A 16,743-nucleotide genomic window follows, 5' to 3' on the forward strand; every position below is an offset into this window, starting at 1 on the left:
AGAAGCCTCATACAGGAGACGTTACACCTATTTTATATTTTCAAACTTGTTTAGAATAATATGCCCCTCAATCCTGATCTGCCATTTAATACCATTAGAGCATCTTTTCTGCCAAAATCCACTTCTATATTCATTTGTTTTAATGATAATCACCATGGTCACTGTTGGGCTAGCGGATTATTCCAGATTTTTACTGAGTTCAAGTTCCACCATTCCCCAAGGTGGAATTCGAATCCGTATCCCAGGGCATTAACATGGATTACCACCCCAATTACATTTCTACAATGTCACTGCATCCCTTTGTTTTACAGATGTTCCTGTGAAGCCACTAGGTCACGTCCAGTATTTTAAAGAGGCACGACAAAGTTGACCAACGATCTTTTGAGAAGCTTACACATTCTACTTCCATTCGCTCCCCTTTATCCGCCTTACTCGATACATTTGCCTTTGTTAAATTATCTTTGTTTTTGATCATACTATGACTTTAAGTGGATCACAACTTTCTTAATTATAATTTCAGCAATTTCTGATGTTTAATTTCAGACTAACTGGTCTATACTTCCCTGATTTCTCTCTTTTTTTAAAAATTAGTAGTGTTTAATATAATTACTTTTAAAACAACTGGGCCTTTCAGCAACTTTGGGGAATCAGACCAGTGCATCCACTAATCACAGAAACTCCCTCTTACAGAATCTTAGGACATGTGTCAACAAGTCCGTGTGATTTGTCAGATTTTAATGTTCAGATTTCTCTCTCCTAGCAGCTCCATGGTTACCTTCTCGATCTGGGTATGAAATTTCTGCCTTCTAAAATAACAAAATATAGTTTCAATATGTCTGACATTATTTACCTTGTCTCCTGTTGTGAAAAAACAGATATACTCACACAATGTGCGTGTATATTCCAGATTAGTTTGCTCTTGATACATGCCCACCCAACAAAGCCCACATGACCAGAACAATTTAAAAATTTTTAAAAACGTAAGCCTCTTTTGATATATTATCATACTTGAGAAGAGAAAAAGAGAAGAGGGAATTAACATACCTGTTTCAGTTGTATCATTGTTAGTGTAAACAGAGTAACAAACTGCTCTTCATACTGGCTGACACTCACTCCAGCAATCTCTGTCAGGCACTTCAGAGTCACATTTCTGAACATAGGCACATTCAGAAACTAAAACACAAAAGCCGTATGTTATTTAAATGTTCTTACCTAGACTAGCTTAAAAGAGGTTTCTACAGATCCTGAAAATAAAGAATGCACATACCTTATATATCAGTGTACTGATCAATTTTGTTTCAAAGATATATCCAAGTGGAATCCAGTTCAAGAATCTCAACAATGTTTCCAAGGTAGCTTGAACAAGTGGGGCATTTTGAGAGTTTTCCTACAATGGAAAATAGTTTGTTGAAGCCTACCTAAATTATTAAAACTGCCAGATTTTAAAATTAAATGACTTATTTACCATGACAAACTGGCACAGCTGGAATATCTGAGAGAATTCATTGCACATGCTGCAAAGAAAGAACAAGTTATATTTATGTATGAGAATAAGTTAAGAATATTGTTGGACCAAAGTTGACTTAAATGAAGTACAAGTCCAGATTATACCTGTCCTTCAAATGCTTTGCTTTAACCTGGGTCATCTGTCCACTGGAGAAATCAAATACTTCCTCACTCAGCAATTTAAGAATAATCATGTTGTTCTGGCACAAGCTCTCACTGGTTCTACTTGCACCAACAATGTCACTGATGAATGTGGGCCAATGTTTTGGCCACTCCTGCTTCAGTATCTGTGTAAATAATGATACCAAATTATGCATTTACTGCAAAATTAAACATCGAAAAGAAGGACAGTTAACATTTTCCTCTGTCAGCTAATACAGCCTGTCAACCTGAAGACAATAAAAAGATAGACGTTCTTTAGGTTATAATTCTGATCAAATTGTCGTCTGTCTACAAGTGCAGAATCCCCATTAACAGGGAGCTTAAAAAAAGCTATATAACTTTGCTATCCCTTGCAATCATTGCCTTCCACTCAAATCTCAGGAGAAGCTAGCTTTAATCTCATTTAAACACTAACCAATTTAGATTAGATTACATTCCCTAGTGCGGAAATAGGCCCTTCGACCCAACTAGCCCACACCGACCCATTTCCCTCTGACTAATGCATCTAGCACTATGGGCAATTTAGCATGTCCAATTAATTTAGCGTGGTTTTTTTAGGAAGTTCTTGTACTAATATCTCTACTCAGTACGGATAATGCAATCTATTCCAGAAGTAAAATAAGTCTATATTGAAAAATCCAGACAGTGCAATGATTTTGGTATGTTAAAAGATTGCATTGCATGTGAATACAATTTCTATTGCTGCCTTGTTTTATTTCTAACAAAGCAGCTGAATTTGTTTTGAATTAAGATTATCTGGATGGGTCTCCTGTGAACTGAATCTACAGCCAGTTGTCACCTAGACATCATCTTCAGAAACTGCAACACTGCGAAAGAAATGTACTACCTCATGTGAGAGTGTAACTTGAGTTCTAGTGTGTTTTGATAACATTTCATGTGCCAAGTTTCCAATTATAAAATTTGAAGATACATTTTTGGTAATATAGTTTCCTTTCACACCCTAATTTTTGTTTAGTGTGACCACTGCAAATACTCAATAGACGATAGGTGCAGGAGTAGGCCATTCTGCCCTTCGAGCCTGCACCACACAAATTGACTTCTATTCCATAAACTTAAAATATTCAGGGTGATTTGACTTAATTTTTCAAGATAATACGGTGAACTGTTCAGGTTAATTGGTAGAAACTATTTCTGATTTGGACATCAACAAGGAGAGCATAGCCTAAAATTTAGAACCAGACCTTTCAGGTGAATTTAGGAAGCATTTCCATATGCCGTGATTGAGGTTTGGAATTCTTGCTTACAGATAAAAGTTAACAGTTGATACAAAGTCAATTGTTAAGTCTGAGTTGATTTTTGTTAAGAAAAGGATTAGGGAAATTGTGAGTATATGGAGTTAGGTTACAGATTGGCTTTTGATTTCATTGGAATTAAAGGGATTAACTGACTTACTCCTCTTCAAGCGTTGTTTAAAAAGTCGCAGGTATTCAGAAATTAACGAGATGCGGGGTCAGAATTAAATGTATGGTTTAGTTACTGCTCATGCATTTCAGCTGATTCCTAATGCAACTTGCCAAACTGGTGGTTTGGGTAAATTCTACATCAGCATTTGTTCTTCAGGTCAAAGAACAGCTAAATTCCCACATTTACAACATTTAAAAGGCATTTGGACAATACATGGAGAGGAAAGGTTTAGAAGGATATGGGCTAATTGCAGAGAAATGGGGTTAGTGTGCTGGTCACTTTGGTCGACATGGACCAGTTTGGGCCAACAGGGCCTGTTTCCATGCTGCAGGACTCTGAGTCAGATATTTAGCAGACAGTATATTCACTAAAGGTCAACACATAGTGTGTTAACACTAAGTTCGCCTTTCAAGAAACACCATTCTGGCTATAAGGAATGAGATCCCAATTAAAATATATATTAGAGTTAGAGAACAGTCTGCTGCTCACCCTTCTTTTTAGATTGTAAAGTCAGGGTTAGAGAGTTTCCAACCAGAAATGTGCAGATACTTATTATTCAATTGTACATTACACCCACTTCCTCCCATTTTGGCAAAAAAGTTCAATTCTATGTGGGAAGAGGTGTCTTTGTTTTGCACCAACCTGAAAAGATTCAACAGGAAAATAAAACCACCAATTTACAATCAGAACAAATTTCAAATTTTTAATTTCAGAGTACAGAACCTTCTTATCACCTGGTAAAAACATTTAAAACCCAAGAGATAGTAGTACCGAAGAGCAAAATAATTCTTGACATCTCTCTTTGGGTACGGAGCACAAAAAGGACAGAATGATCAAGATAAGAGGTGTGTTCAATTTGTAGCCTAGGTTTACAACTTCTGAACATGAAGTGCGTTGAACAAACAATATCCCGTGCCCTAGTATAACTCCAGAATCTTATGCTAAAGTAAAAAATAAATTAGAAATCAACTGAGAAATAAAATAAGCTAACAAGTTTATTTTCAATAAAAACTTTGATACAAATTTAGAAATACAAACACATCTAAAAGAACTAAGTGAATCTACTCACAAATCATCTTGAATCTCACCTGAACCAAAATCATATTTAGTTTTCCAATGTAAACCTTCTCCTTCTAAAACAAAAAGAAAACAACTCAGTATACAATTATGGACTGAATTCAGAAAATCTGCATAATACAATTTAGTGAAAACTCACCTCAATGTTAACAGGATCAGATGAAGTTTTTATAATCAATCCAACAACGTATTTTTTAATGCCTAGATACAATGGAAAAGGAACAATAAAGTCGATAAGTGACATAGGTGGTTCATTTATTAGTAGCAATTATATTTGACTTTAAAAGATGAAAATATTAAACACCTAATCAACATACTGTTTCTTAAAAGCTGCATGTAAAACGTCCTATATTCAAGAGCTCAAATTTGCAACACAACAGTGATCTATTTTCACATGCTTAGCACCAATTAGAGCTGGAAAGAGAAATAATGCTGGAGAAACTCAGCACGTCTGGCAGCCGCTGTGGAGAGAGAAACAGAATTAACACTGCAAGCCAAGTATGACTCTTCTTTAGAACAGGGGAGACTTTACTTCCATAAAATTGGACATTGGAGTAAACAAATTACTCAAATAAAAATACACTATTTAATAGAATAAACTGACTATTTTATTCTTTTTTTTCTTCATAGAGTCATAGAGATGTACAGCATGGAAACAGACCCTTCGGTCCAACCCATCCATACCGACCAGATATCCCAACCCAATCTAGTCCCACCGGCCAGCACCTGACCCATATTCCACCAAACCCTTCCTATTCATATACCCATCCAAATGCCTCTTAAATGCTGCAATTGTACCAGCCTCCACCACATCCTCTGGCAGCTCATTCCAGACATGTACCACCCTCTGCGTGAAAAGGTTGCCTCTTAGGTGTCTTTTATATCTTTCCCCTCTCACCTTAAACCTATGCCCTCTAGTTCTGGACTCCCCGACCCCAGGGAAAAGACTTTGCCTATTTACCCTATCCATGCCCCTCATAAATTTTGTAAACCTCTAAGGTCACCCCTCAGCCTCCGACGCTCCAGGGAAAACAGCCCCAGCCTGTTCAGCCTCTCCCTGTAGTTCAAATCCTCCAACCATGGCAACATCCTTGTAAATCTTTTCTGAACCCTTTCAAGTTCCACAACATCTTTCCGATAGAAAGGAGACCAGAATTGCACGCAATATTCCAACAGTGGCCTAACCAATGTCCTGTACAGCCGCAATATGACCTCCCAACTCCTGTACTCAATACTCTGACCAATAAAGGAAAGCATACCAAACACCTTCTTCACTATTCTATCTACCTGCAACTCCACTTTCAAGGAGATATGAACCTGCACTCCAAGGTCCCTTTGTTCAGCAACACTCCTTAGGACCTTACCATTAAGTGTATAAGTCCTGCTAAGATTTGCTTTCCATAAATGCAGCACCTCACATTTATCGGAATTAAACTCCATCTGCCACTTCACAGTCCATTGGCCCATCTAGTCCAGATCCTGTTGTAATTGGAGGTAACCCTCTTCGCTGTCCACTACACCTCCAATTTTGGTGTCATCTGCAAACATACTAACTGTACCTCTTATGCTCACATCCAAATAATTTATGTAAATGACAAAACGTAGAGGGACCAGCACCAATCCTTGTGGCACTCCACTGGCCACTGGCCTCCAGTCTGAAAAACAACCCTCCACCACTACCCTCTATCTTATACCTTTCGGCCAGTTCTGTATCCAAATGGCTAGTTCTCCCTGTATTCCATGAGATCTAACGTTGCTAACCGGTCTCCCATGGGGAACCTTGGCGAACGCCTTACTGAAGTCCATATAGATCACATCTACTGCTCTGCCCTCATCAATCTTCTTTGTTACTTCTTCAAAAAAAACTCACTCAAGTTTGTGAGACATGATTTCCCACGCACAAAGCCATGTTGACTATCCTGAATCAGTCCTTGCCTTTTCAAATACATGTACATCCTGTCCCTCAGGACTCCCTCCAACAACTTGCCCACCACCGAAGTCAGGCTCACCGGTCTATAGTTCCCTGGCTGGTCTTTACCGCCCTTCTTAAAACAGTGGCACCACGTTTGCCAACCTCCAGTCTTACGGCACCTCACTTGTGACTATCGATGATACAAATATCTCAGCAAGAGGCCCAGCAATCACTTCTCCAGCTTCCCATAGAGTTCTCAGGTACACCTGATCAGGTCCTGGGGATTTATCCACCTTTAACCGTTTCAAGACATCCAGCACTTCCTCCTCTGTAATCTGGACATTTTGCAAAATGTCATCATCTATTTCCCTACAGTCTATATCTTCCATATCCTCTTCCACAGTAAATACTGATGCAAAATATTCATTTAGTATCTCCCCCATTTTCTGTGGCTCCACAGAAAGGCCGCCTTGCTGATCTTTGAGGGGTCCTATTCTCTGCCTACTGACCCTTTTGTCCTTAATATATTTGTAAAAACCCCTTGGATTCTCCTTAATTCTATTTGCCAAAGCTATCTCATGTCCCTGTTTTGCCCTCCTGATTTCCCCTCTTAAGTCTACTCCTACTTTCTTTATACTCTAAGGATTCACTCGATCTATCCTGTCTATACCTGACATATGCTTCCTTCTTTTTCTTAACCAAACCCTCAATTTCTTTAGTCATCCAGCATTCTCTATACCTACCAGCATCCTAGGTATTAACTCAAGACATATTACTATTACAGATATGTAACAGAGGGGACTGATTTGAACATGCATTTCCACTACGCTGTTTAAGGTCAATGCTATTACACTTATACAACTCTTCCTCTAGATTTTTCTCCCCTGCCTGGTTGATACTATGAAACTACAATACTAAAAAAAATCCGGTTTTGTTAAGAGCTTCCAGCTCTCAGAGGCAGCTTCAGGCCAATCCAAATTCAACATAATCAAATTTGACAGCTGTGAAAAATTGCACTACAGGAAATGAGACAACCCACAACATCCTTAAAGAAAAAGTCAACTCCACCTCTTGGTGTTAGTGGATCCTTTAAAAATTACCAAGATCCAAATCCACAGCTTTACTAAAGCAAATCAGTTCTGCCTTGAGTCACACCAGGTGTACCCAGTTTTGTTGAAATCTATCTGTAAGGTATATACTGGTTAACAAACAAGGGCAAAAACATTACCTCTGCCCACTTTCAGTGGCAAGGGAGGTGGATAGTATACCATATTCTCAGCATTTTACAGCATTCTGAACATTGGATCCATCGATCTTCACACTTTAGACAAATTTAACAATCACCTTAACAGGTCATAGCTAAGAATGACATCCACCTATGTGAAGCTGCATATTTAAGTTCAAGCAGTGCATTCCATCCTGGCATATATTTAGAACCTCTTACAATAAACATATTTACAGTACAGGTAATGCAGTTCATACTCCCAATAGGTACATGGAAACATAAATAAGATTAGCATTGTTAAGGTTTTACAAACCCACAGAACAAACTAATTGCATAATAGTATACCTTTACTAGTGGATTAAAATCAGGGGATTTCCTACCAAAATCATGGATGCATCCTTAGCATACCAGCAGCAGCTCAAGATGGCTCACCATCACCTTTAAGGGCATTAATGAATTGCCAATAAGGCGTGGTTTTGACACTGTCACCCACATATCAAGAACGATTAAAACAAAAATTCATTTGATTCCATTTTGACAAGTACATTTTACAGTTTCCTCTGATGTCAGGTGACTGCTCAGATGACATTACCAGTGTTGCTCAAACCAAATAGCACCATAATTCATGGCTGAGAGGCTAGGTGCTCAGCTGAGCAAAGTGATCTCAGTTACAATTTTCATGCAGTGCTAGATTATCTGGTCCTGAAAAGCTTTACACTGCCGTGGGCAAATGAAAGGATTAAATGGATAGCTGTTGCTAAGAGGAATCCTTCTCAGTTTTCATTCAATTAAAGCATGACAATGGAATTCAGAAAGACTAACTACAATGAACTTCTACTGGATATTAGATGTTGTTAATGAAGGCCAAATGATGCAACTTGGGATTGGTAACATCCTGGACTCCACAGTTTGCATCCAGTGTACGTTAAGATACAGAGAGAAAATTGTGTAAGTGTTAGCTGGACCATAATCCTCTTAAACATTCTAAGCTTGCTTTGTGCCATTTCACAGCAAAATTATTCAAATATCTGGAAGGGTGGGAGAGCATGCATCCAAGCAACTGTTGGCCAGTCAGTTCATCAATTCTGTGGATATAACTAGAATCTGTTAATGAGTATGTTGTATCTGGAAAATAGGCTACTGAACACCAAAGAGATTTAGGACTCTTTGGTACATGCAATAAGCTTAACCAAAAGGCTTTTACTTCAAAAGGGCTGCAACTACAAAAAAGGGAGGAAAAGGCAGTATGGATTGCCAAATCTACTGGAGCTTCATTCAGCTGCCATGTGAGCCTCAGGAGATATTGACCTAACAGAATAACACATTAAATTAGAATAATACCATACTTAGAGTTAGATGCAGATAGTTGCATAAATTTGGCTAGCATTCCTTTGAACATATACGATTAAGGATGGAGGTAGCTAAAATGTTAAAAGGAGTCAGTACGTTAAACAAAAGAAAATATTCCCTGAAGAAAGGAATGCAGAGGGGACAAAATTTGAAATCCGCAACTCTACCCTAATCATACTGATTCTGGGACAAGCTGGAAGCTTTCAAAACTGAAGCCAACAAATTTTTATTAGGTGTCGATATCAATGAATATGGAGCTACATAAGGTAAATTGAGTGAGCTATACAAAAATGATGATTGAAAAGAACAGTAAACACAGGACAGTACATAGTTAAATTGTGTACTGTCCTCAAGTTAGGAAGGGAAGTGGTTTTCATCTTAGAGATATTAATTAAGTAATTTACCTTCACATTGATTTCTGGGCAGAATCTTCCATCTGGTTTTTATTACATTTTCCAAGATTTGCAGGGCATAGTACTGTAATTAGATAAAGGCAGTATGAAAAAAATTAATTTTCATGCATTTAAAAACAATATCAACCACATTCTCAAAATGCTTGTTTTCCATTTCTCTAATTTCTAATGAAAGTCTTTTCTGTTAATGTAAAAAATCTAAAGCAAAATCTGATGTACTACAGTACTTTACGCTTGAGAATTAATATTTCATGCAATTGCTACAGCTATTTCATAAAGCTATAAATATTAAACTGTCAAGCAGTCCTGCTGTTGGTCAGGGCTCACACCAGCGAGAAATGCGGTAGGTATAGCTCAGCAGTACTAAGTCCCACAGTCTGAAGTTTCCAACAGTTTGTAAACAAAGCGCTCACTTATCCCCCTGGTGTTGCTCTTCATGAACAGCAAGACAACCCACAGAGTTGTTTACACTGGAGATCTCAATTTCCCCAGATAACAGTACTAAGTTAGGATTCATAAACATTTAAATCTTAGTTATCAGTTAATTTAAGTAACACCATATTTCAACCATAGGGATCAAATGTTTAGTGAAACAATGAAGCAAGTACAAAATATCAAAAATGTTATATATTGCAATGCAAGTACAGCAATAGATTTGATTCTTTAAACATAAGCTTTTAAACAAAAAGCTGGACCAAGCATCAAGCAAGTTTTTGAATTACAGAATTAGCTCATCAGAAGCAAGTAATGTTAAATGATAAGATAATACTTTTTAATAAGTCTCAAAATTTAAAATTTTCTGGACATTTCTCTAAGGCAGGCTAAGGTAGAAATTAAGATAGTTATATTAGGTTTCAAGTCTCATCGAGATTAATATAGTGCAACATACTAAATGATGGGATGGCAGATAATGGTCCACCCCCCATATCACCACCAATTTGACTCATGCAACCCAGAGGGAAGTGGGCCACCATGCATCATTTACTGCAACATAGCCTAAGATCCAAACATTCACCTGACCAAGTTCAGTGAAAGAACAGTGCATGGTGGCAAGGAGAGGTTTAAACTTAAATATCCATTTGAATTAAGAAAAAAAAAAGGATTGTATAATTGTACTTGAACTGCATTGAAATTTGGATATATTAATTTGAATTCAATGTTTGGTGTACTTCAATTGTACAGGTTGTATCCTCACAATCTAAATCTTAAAATTTGTCATACTGCCAAAATCACATCAGCAATCAAATTGGTTAGTAACTTGGCATCAGTTACAAATTGTGTGGTCTGGTTGCTTAATGTCAAGAATAAATCTATTGGCGAGTGAGTAAAAGAATAGCAGAAATAAATAAATAGGACTACTGATCCCTACAGGAGAAATAATACACATTTATTCCCTATCTACTAATTCCTTCCCTTAAAACAAAATAACTGATGAACAGAATGCAGTAAAAGGGAATCAAAAGGGGAGACCTTGTGGAGGCCTGCCGCCAAAGCCTATCTGTGTCAGTTGCACAGGAAGACACCCCTTTTCTTCCTGTTACAATCAACATAATGGAATATTATGATTAATGTCAAATAACATTAACAATTTGTATAAAAATCTAAAAATAAAGTGACGCATAAAACTGAATAAAGCCAAATATCAGCGCATAAAATTTAGCAATGATTTTAATTTTAGGTATTCAAGAAATTCTTTACCTTCAGTTTTGTCTGTTCCTCTAATCATCTCATTTGTCACAAGATACAATTTTGAGAGTTTTACAAATACTGTTGACAAATCGGCTTAAAAATTAGTAATAACGGTCAGTAACAAAGCAACGTAACAGGCAAGAAAACAAGGCAAACACCTGCATTTCATTTAGACCTAACTTTGAGGAAGTCCTAGATGTATCCAACATCAAGCTTAACTTTTGCAAAAATATTAAATAGAGCAGATTCCCTTCTAATTTTTTTATAAATCTTTGCCAATTCATTTGACAGGTACTACAATTAGATAATTTAAAAGTACTGTTTTGTGCTAGATCCCCATGAGCAAATCACACAAAAAAGTGAAATAAAAATAAAATGTTGGAAATACTCAATGGGTCCGGTAATATCACTTTTAGCTATGATTTCCAGCATCTGCACTATTCTTAGGAAAAAATTGCATTTTTTTGAAAAATAAAATCAGTTAGTTCACTACAAATTACCCTGAAAAATCAATGAGTGGTGGTGCTGTGCTTCCAAACAAGACAACTATTAGAATAGATGATCCAAAATAAGCCTACATTCCACTAGATTGTTTGGCAAGAGTGAAGACTTTTTCAGAACCCACCCAAATTAACACTGTTGTCCAGAATATTATCAATACAATAGCTAATTATACTTTAGGTTCACTTCATACCTGTACAGCCAGTTTTTTGAGTTCAGAAACTGAAACAAAATGTATCTTAGCTCAATGGTACTTTTTTTTTAAAAATGGCTCACACAACTGCTATGCGGCCATGCAAACATCTAAACTCCTTCAAACCTAGTACAAAAATAGCTTAAAATTTGCTAAATTGTATTTCCCAAATGTTTACCAAATTCAAGATTCAGAAGATTTCTTAAACATATCACTTACTTTTGTGTTCATATTTTGTGAAAATTCCAAAATAGTGTCAACTCTAGTCCAAGCATCAGGATGCTCCTTTAAATGGGTTAAGACCTCCTGTGCCATTCTTTGCTATTAGAAGAAAAAAATCCTACAATTACTTTGAATGAGGGTACAAAACAAAGTAACATAACAAGAAGTCATTAACCATTATTCCATACAGTTGTAAAGTCACTATAACCACATCAAATTAACAAAATATAGCATTAGCAAATCCTGCAGAGCAGATAACATAGCTTTGGATGTTGAAAATCAGGGTAGCACTAATTATCATAGAAGAATTATTAAAGTTCACAACACTGAAAACAATTTTTCTTTAAGAGCAACAATAATTACCTGAAAATTTATAATTCTATTTGGTGGGGTCTCTGACTCAGAAACAGCAGCTTGGACTAAAGGAGCAAGAAACTACCAAACAAACTTGAATAACCCAAGGTCTTTGAAAAAATTTTAAGTTACTGTCAAGAAAGACTCACACTTATTCAAGGTATTGAACATTATATCAAACTGGTGAAACAGACTTCCAAACCAACTGGTAGATTTGGAAGGAAAGCATTAACTGTCTGAACCTTGCCTCTCAGCCATAAGATGTTAATGTTTAGCAAACTCTTATAATTTCTCCTTTACCAATTTCACCTGTGTGGGTGGTTTAGCAACATCCCAAACAAACCTACCGAAAACACAGCAAGTTTGTTGCAAAGTGGTGATTTCAAAATTTAGAATGTTTAGAGGAATGCACAATTCATTTACTGATCTTGCAGCTTTGTGCTCATAATATGTAAAACATCATTCCCATGAATATCAATCCATTATCTACAAAATATCAAGACAGCCAATTCAATTTCCACCAGGTTTCACTAGACACAGTTCGAGTGGCCTGTTAATGAGGACTTTGTTAAATAACACTTAACTCTTTCATAAGATGGGCATGTGTGACATCCCTAACTGCTCTTGAATGGAGTGGCTTGCTAGGCTAATTCAGAGGATAGGAGAAGGTGATGGCTGCAGATGCTGGAGATCAGAGTTGAGAGTGTGGTGCTGGAAAAGCACAGCAGGCCAGGCAACATCCAAGGAGTAGGAGAATTGACGTTTCCGGCAGGAGCCCTTCGACTCAGAGGAGAGTTGAATCAACCACATTGTTGTGGATCAAGAATCAGATTTGAAGACGACCAGGTAAGGGTGACAGACTCCCTTCCTTAAAAGGGCATAAAGTCACAGAGATGTACAGCATGGAAACAGACCCTTCAGTCCAAGTATGAACCTCCACCACTTCCTCTGGTAGCTCATTCCATACACGTACCACCCTCTGCATGAAAAAGTTGCGCTTAGGTCTCTTTTATATCTTTCCCCTTGCACCCTAAACCTATGCCTTCTGTTTCTAGTTTCCCCCTCTCCAGGGAAGAGACTTTGTCTATTTATCCTATCCATGCCCCTCATGATTTTATAAACCTCTGTAAGGTCACCCCTCAACCTCCAATGCTCCAGGGAAAAACAGCCCCAGCCTGTTCAACCTATCCCGATGGCTCAAACTCTTCCAACTCTGGCAACATCTTTATAAATCTTTTCTGAACCCCTTCAAGTCTCACAACATCCTTCCGATAGGAAGGCCATAACTGCACGCAATATTCCAACAGTGGCCTAACCAACGTCCTGTACAGTCGCAACATGACCTTCCAACTCCTGTACTCAATACTCTCTGACCAATAAAGGAAAGCATACCCAACACCTTCTTCACTATCCTATCTACCGGTGACTCCACTTTCAAGGAGCTATGAACCTGCACTCCAAGGTCTCTTTGTTCAGCAACACTTCCTAGGACCTTACCATTAAGTGTATCAGTCCTGCTAAGAATTGCTTTCCCAAAACAGCACCTCACATTTATTTAAATTAAACTCCATCTACTTCTCAGCCCATTGGCCCATCTGATCAAGATCCCATTGTAACTGAAGTAACCTTCTTCGCTGTCCACTACACTTCCAATTTTGGTGCCATCTGCAAACTTATTAACTATACCTCTCATGCTCACATACAAATCATTTATATAAAGTGATGAATAGTGGAGCCAGCGCCAATCCTTGTGGCACTCCACTGGTCACCTTGCTGATCTTGGAGGGGCTCTATTCTCTCCCTAGTTACTCTTTTGTCCTTAATGTGGTTGTAAAAACCCTTTGGATTCTCCTTAACCTTATGTGCCAAAGCTATCTCATGTCCCCTTTTTGCCCTCCTGATTTCTCTCAAGTATATTCCTACTGCCATTAGACTCTAAGGATTCATTCGATCTATCTTGTTATACCTGACATGCTTCCTTCTTTTTCTTAATCAAACCCTGAATATCTTTAGGCATCCAGCATTCCCTACACCTACCAACCTTTCCTTTTATTCTAACAGGAATATATGGTCTCTGGATTCTCGTTATCTAATTTCTGAAGGCTTCCCATTTTCCAGCAGTCCCTGAACCTGCGCTCCCCCACTGGCACCTCAGTCACCTGCCTTGTCTTATTTACCAAGAGCAGGTCAAGTTTTGGACTCTCTTTAGTAGATACATTCAGGTACTGAATCAGAAAATTTTCTTGTACACTCTAAACCCTTAACACTATGGCAGTCCCAGTCAACGTTTGGAACGTTAAAATCCCCTACCATACCACCCTATTATTCTTACAGATAACGGAGATCTCCTTACAAATTTGTTTCTCAATTTCCCTCTGACTATTAGGGGGTCTATAATATAATCTTAATAAGGTGATCATCCCTTTCCTATTTCTCAGTTTAACCCAAATAACTCCCCTGGATGCATTTCCAGGAATATGCTCCCCCAGTACAGCTGCAATGCTATCCCTTATCAAAAAGGCCATTCCCCCTTCTCTTTTGCCTCCCTTTCTGTCCTTCCTGTAGCACTTGAATACTGGAACGTTAAGTTGCCAGTCATGTCCATCCCTGAGCCACATTTCTGTAATTGCTATGATATCCCAGTCCCACGTTCGTAACCATGCCTTGAGTTCATCTGCCTTCCTTGTTAGGCCTCTTGCACTGAAATAAATGCAGTTTAATTTATCAGTCCTACCTTGTTCAGTGCTTTGTCCCTGCCTGCCCTGACGATTTGACTCACTTTTTTCTCAACTGTACCAGTCTCAGACCGATCTCGTTCCTCACTACCTCCCTGAATCCCAACCCTAAATTCAAACAACGGCTGCAGTCAGATCTCAACTGATGTCCACACAGCAGAAGGGACATTTGGATGACTAGACCAGTGGCATTGCCAGTATATCCCCTGACATAACAAATGTATTGGCGACACCAACATTTTAGACCGTAAGACACAGAAGCAGAAATTAGGCCATTCAATTTTGGCTGATAAGTTTCTCAACCCCATTCTCCTGCTTTCTCCCTGTAACCCTTGATCCTCAAGAACATATCTATCTCAGTCTTAAATATACTCAATGACCTAGCCTCCATAGCCTTCTATGGCAATGAATTTCATAGATTTACAACTCACTAGCTGAAAACATTTCTCCTTATTTCGGTTCTAAAAAGATCCACCTTTTACTCTAAGGTTGCGCCCTCAGGTCCTAGTCTCTCCTACCAACGGAAACATTTTCCCAACATCTACCGTGTCCAGGGCATTCAGTATTCTGTAAGTTTCAATTAGATTCCCCCTTATCATTCTAAACTCCATTGAGTACAGGCTCAGAGTCCTCAAACTTTTTTTTATATCCTTCAACCTGAGCAAATGCAAGGTCTTGCATTTTGGAAAAAAAATACAGGGATGGACTATTTTCTGAACAGTGAGAAAATTCATACACCCGAAGTATAAAGGGATCTGGAAGTGCTAGTCCAGGATTCTGTAAAGGTTAACTTGCAAGTTAAGTGTGTTATTAAGAAAGCGAATGTAATGTCATCATTTATCTCAAGAGAGTTGGAACATAAAAGCAGCGAGGTGCTTCTGGGACTTTATAAAGCTCTAAATGGGGCCTATTTAGAACACTGTGCCAAATTTTAGGTCTCACGCCTCAGGAAGGACATACTGGCACTGGAGCATGTCCAGCGGAGATTCACAAGATGATCCCTGGAATGGTAGGCCTAACCGACGATGAATGGATCAGGATCCTGGGATTGTATTCATTGAGTTTAGAAGGTTGATGGGAGATCTAATGGAAACTTAGATGATGATGCATGGTTTAGAAAGGGTGGACACTCAGACATTGTTTCCATTAGGCAGGGAGACAAGAACCAGTGGCACAGCCTTAGAATTAGAGGGGGTAAATTTAGAACAGAAATGAGGAACATTTCTTCAGCCAGAGAAGAAACGGGCCTATGGAATTCATTGCCACGGAGCGCAGGACATTAAATGTCTTCATGGCAGAGTTTGACAAATTCTTCATCTCGCAAGGAATTAAGGTCGATGGGGAGAGGGAGGGTAAGTGGAGTTGAAATGCTCATCAGCCATGATTAAGTAGTGGAGTGGAGTCGATGGGCTGAATGGCCTTACTTCCTCTCCTACATCCTATATGTCAAGCTTTTCATTCCTGCGACCATTCTAATGAGCCTCCTCTAAGCATGCTCCAACGCCAGTACATCCTGAGACATGAAGCCCAAAACTGTCCATGGTACTCCAAATGTGGTCTGACCAGAATGCTATAGAGCCGCAGAAGTACATCCCTGCTTTTATATTCAAGTCCTCAAAATAAATGCCATTGTTGCATTTACCGCCCTAACTACTGAAGGTAAACTTACAGGTTGAGTCAGAGAATCTTGGACTAGAACTCCCAAGTCTCGTTGCACTTCAGATTTCTGAATTTTCTCCCCATTTAGATAATAGTATGTGCCTCAATTGTTTCTACCAAGTGCATGACCTTACACTTTCCCACATTGTAATCCATCTGCCACCTCTTTGCTCATTCTCCTAACCAGTCCAAATCCTTCTGCAGCCTCCCCACCTCCTCAATGCTACCAGTTCCTCTACCTATCTTTGTACTGTATACAAATGTAGACAGAATACCTTCAGTTCCTTCATCTTAGATCGCTAATGTATAAACTGAAAAGT

At 38.4% G+C, this 16,743-nt stretch overlaps 1 protein-coding gene across 6 annotated transcripts in view; it reads right to left on the minus strand.

Moving 5' to 3' along the window:
* Positions 1-16,743, minus strand: part of LOC140483081 (exportin-1) — a 78,309-nt gene that overhangs the window by 51,376 nt on the left and 10,190 nt on the right. For all 6 annotated transcript variants that reach the window (XM_072581008.1, XM_072581006.1, XM_072581010.1 and 3 more), the window contains 8 exons: positions 11,673-11,774; positions 9,062-9,134; positions 4,310-4,371; positions 4,182-4,226; positions 1,612-1,793; positions 1,466-1,514; positions 1,268-1,387; positions 1,045-1,173 (listed from right to left, as the gene is read on the minus strand). In XM_072581008.1, the coding sequence (XP_072437109.1) occupies positions 1,045-1,173; positions 1,268-1,387; positions 1,466-1,514; positions 1,612-1,793; positions 4,182-4,226; positions 4,310-4,371; positions 9,062-9,134; positions 11,673-11,774 (762 nt within the window). The remainder of the gene's footprint in view (positions 1-1,044; positions 1,174-1,267; positions 1,388-1,465; positions 1,515-1,611; positions 1,794-4,181; positions 4,227-4,309; positions 4,372-9,061; positions 9,135-11,672; positions 11,775-16,743) is intronic.

This window comes from Chiloscyllium punctatum, chromosome 11 (genome assembly GCF_047496795.1).
Source record: "Chiloscyllium punctatum isolate Juve2018m chromosome 11, sChiPun1.3, whole genome shotgun sequence".
In the NCBI taxonomy this organism is placed as follows: Eukaryota; Metazoa; Chordata; class Chondrichthyes; order Orectolobiformes; family Hemiscylliidae; genus Chiloscyllium; species Chiloscyllium punctatum.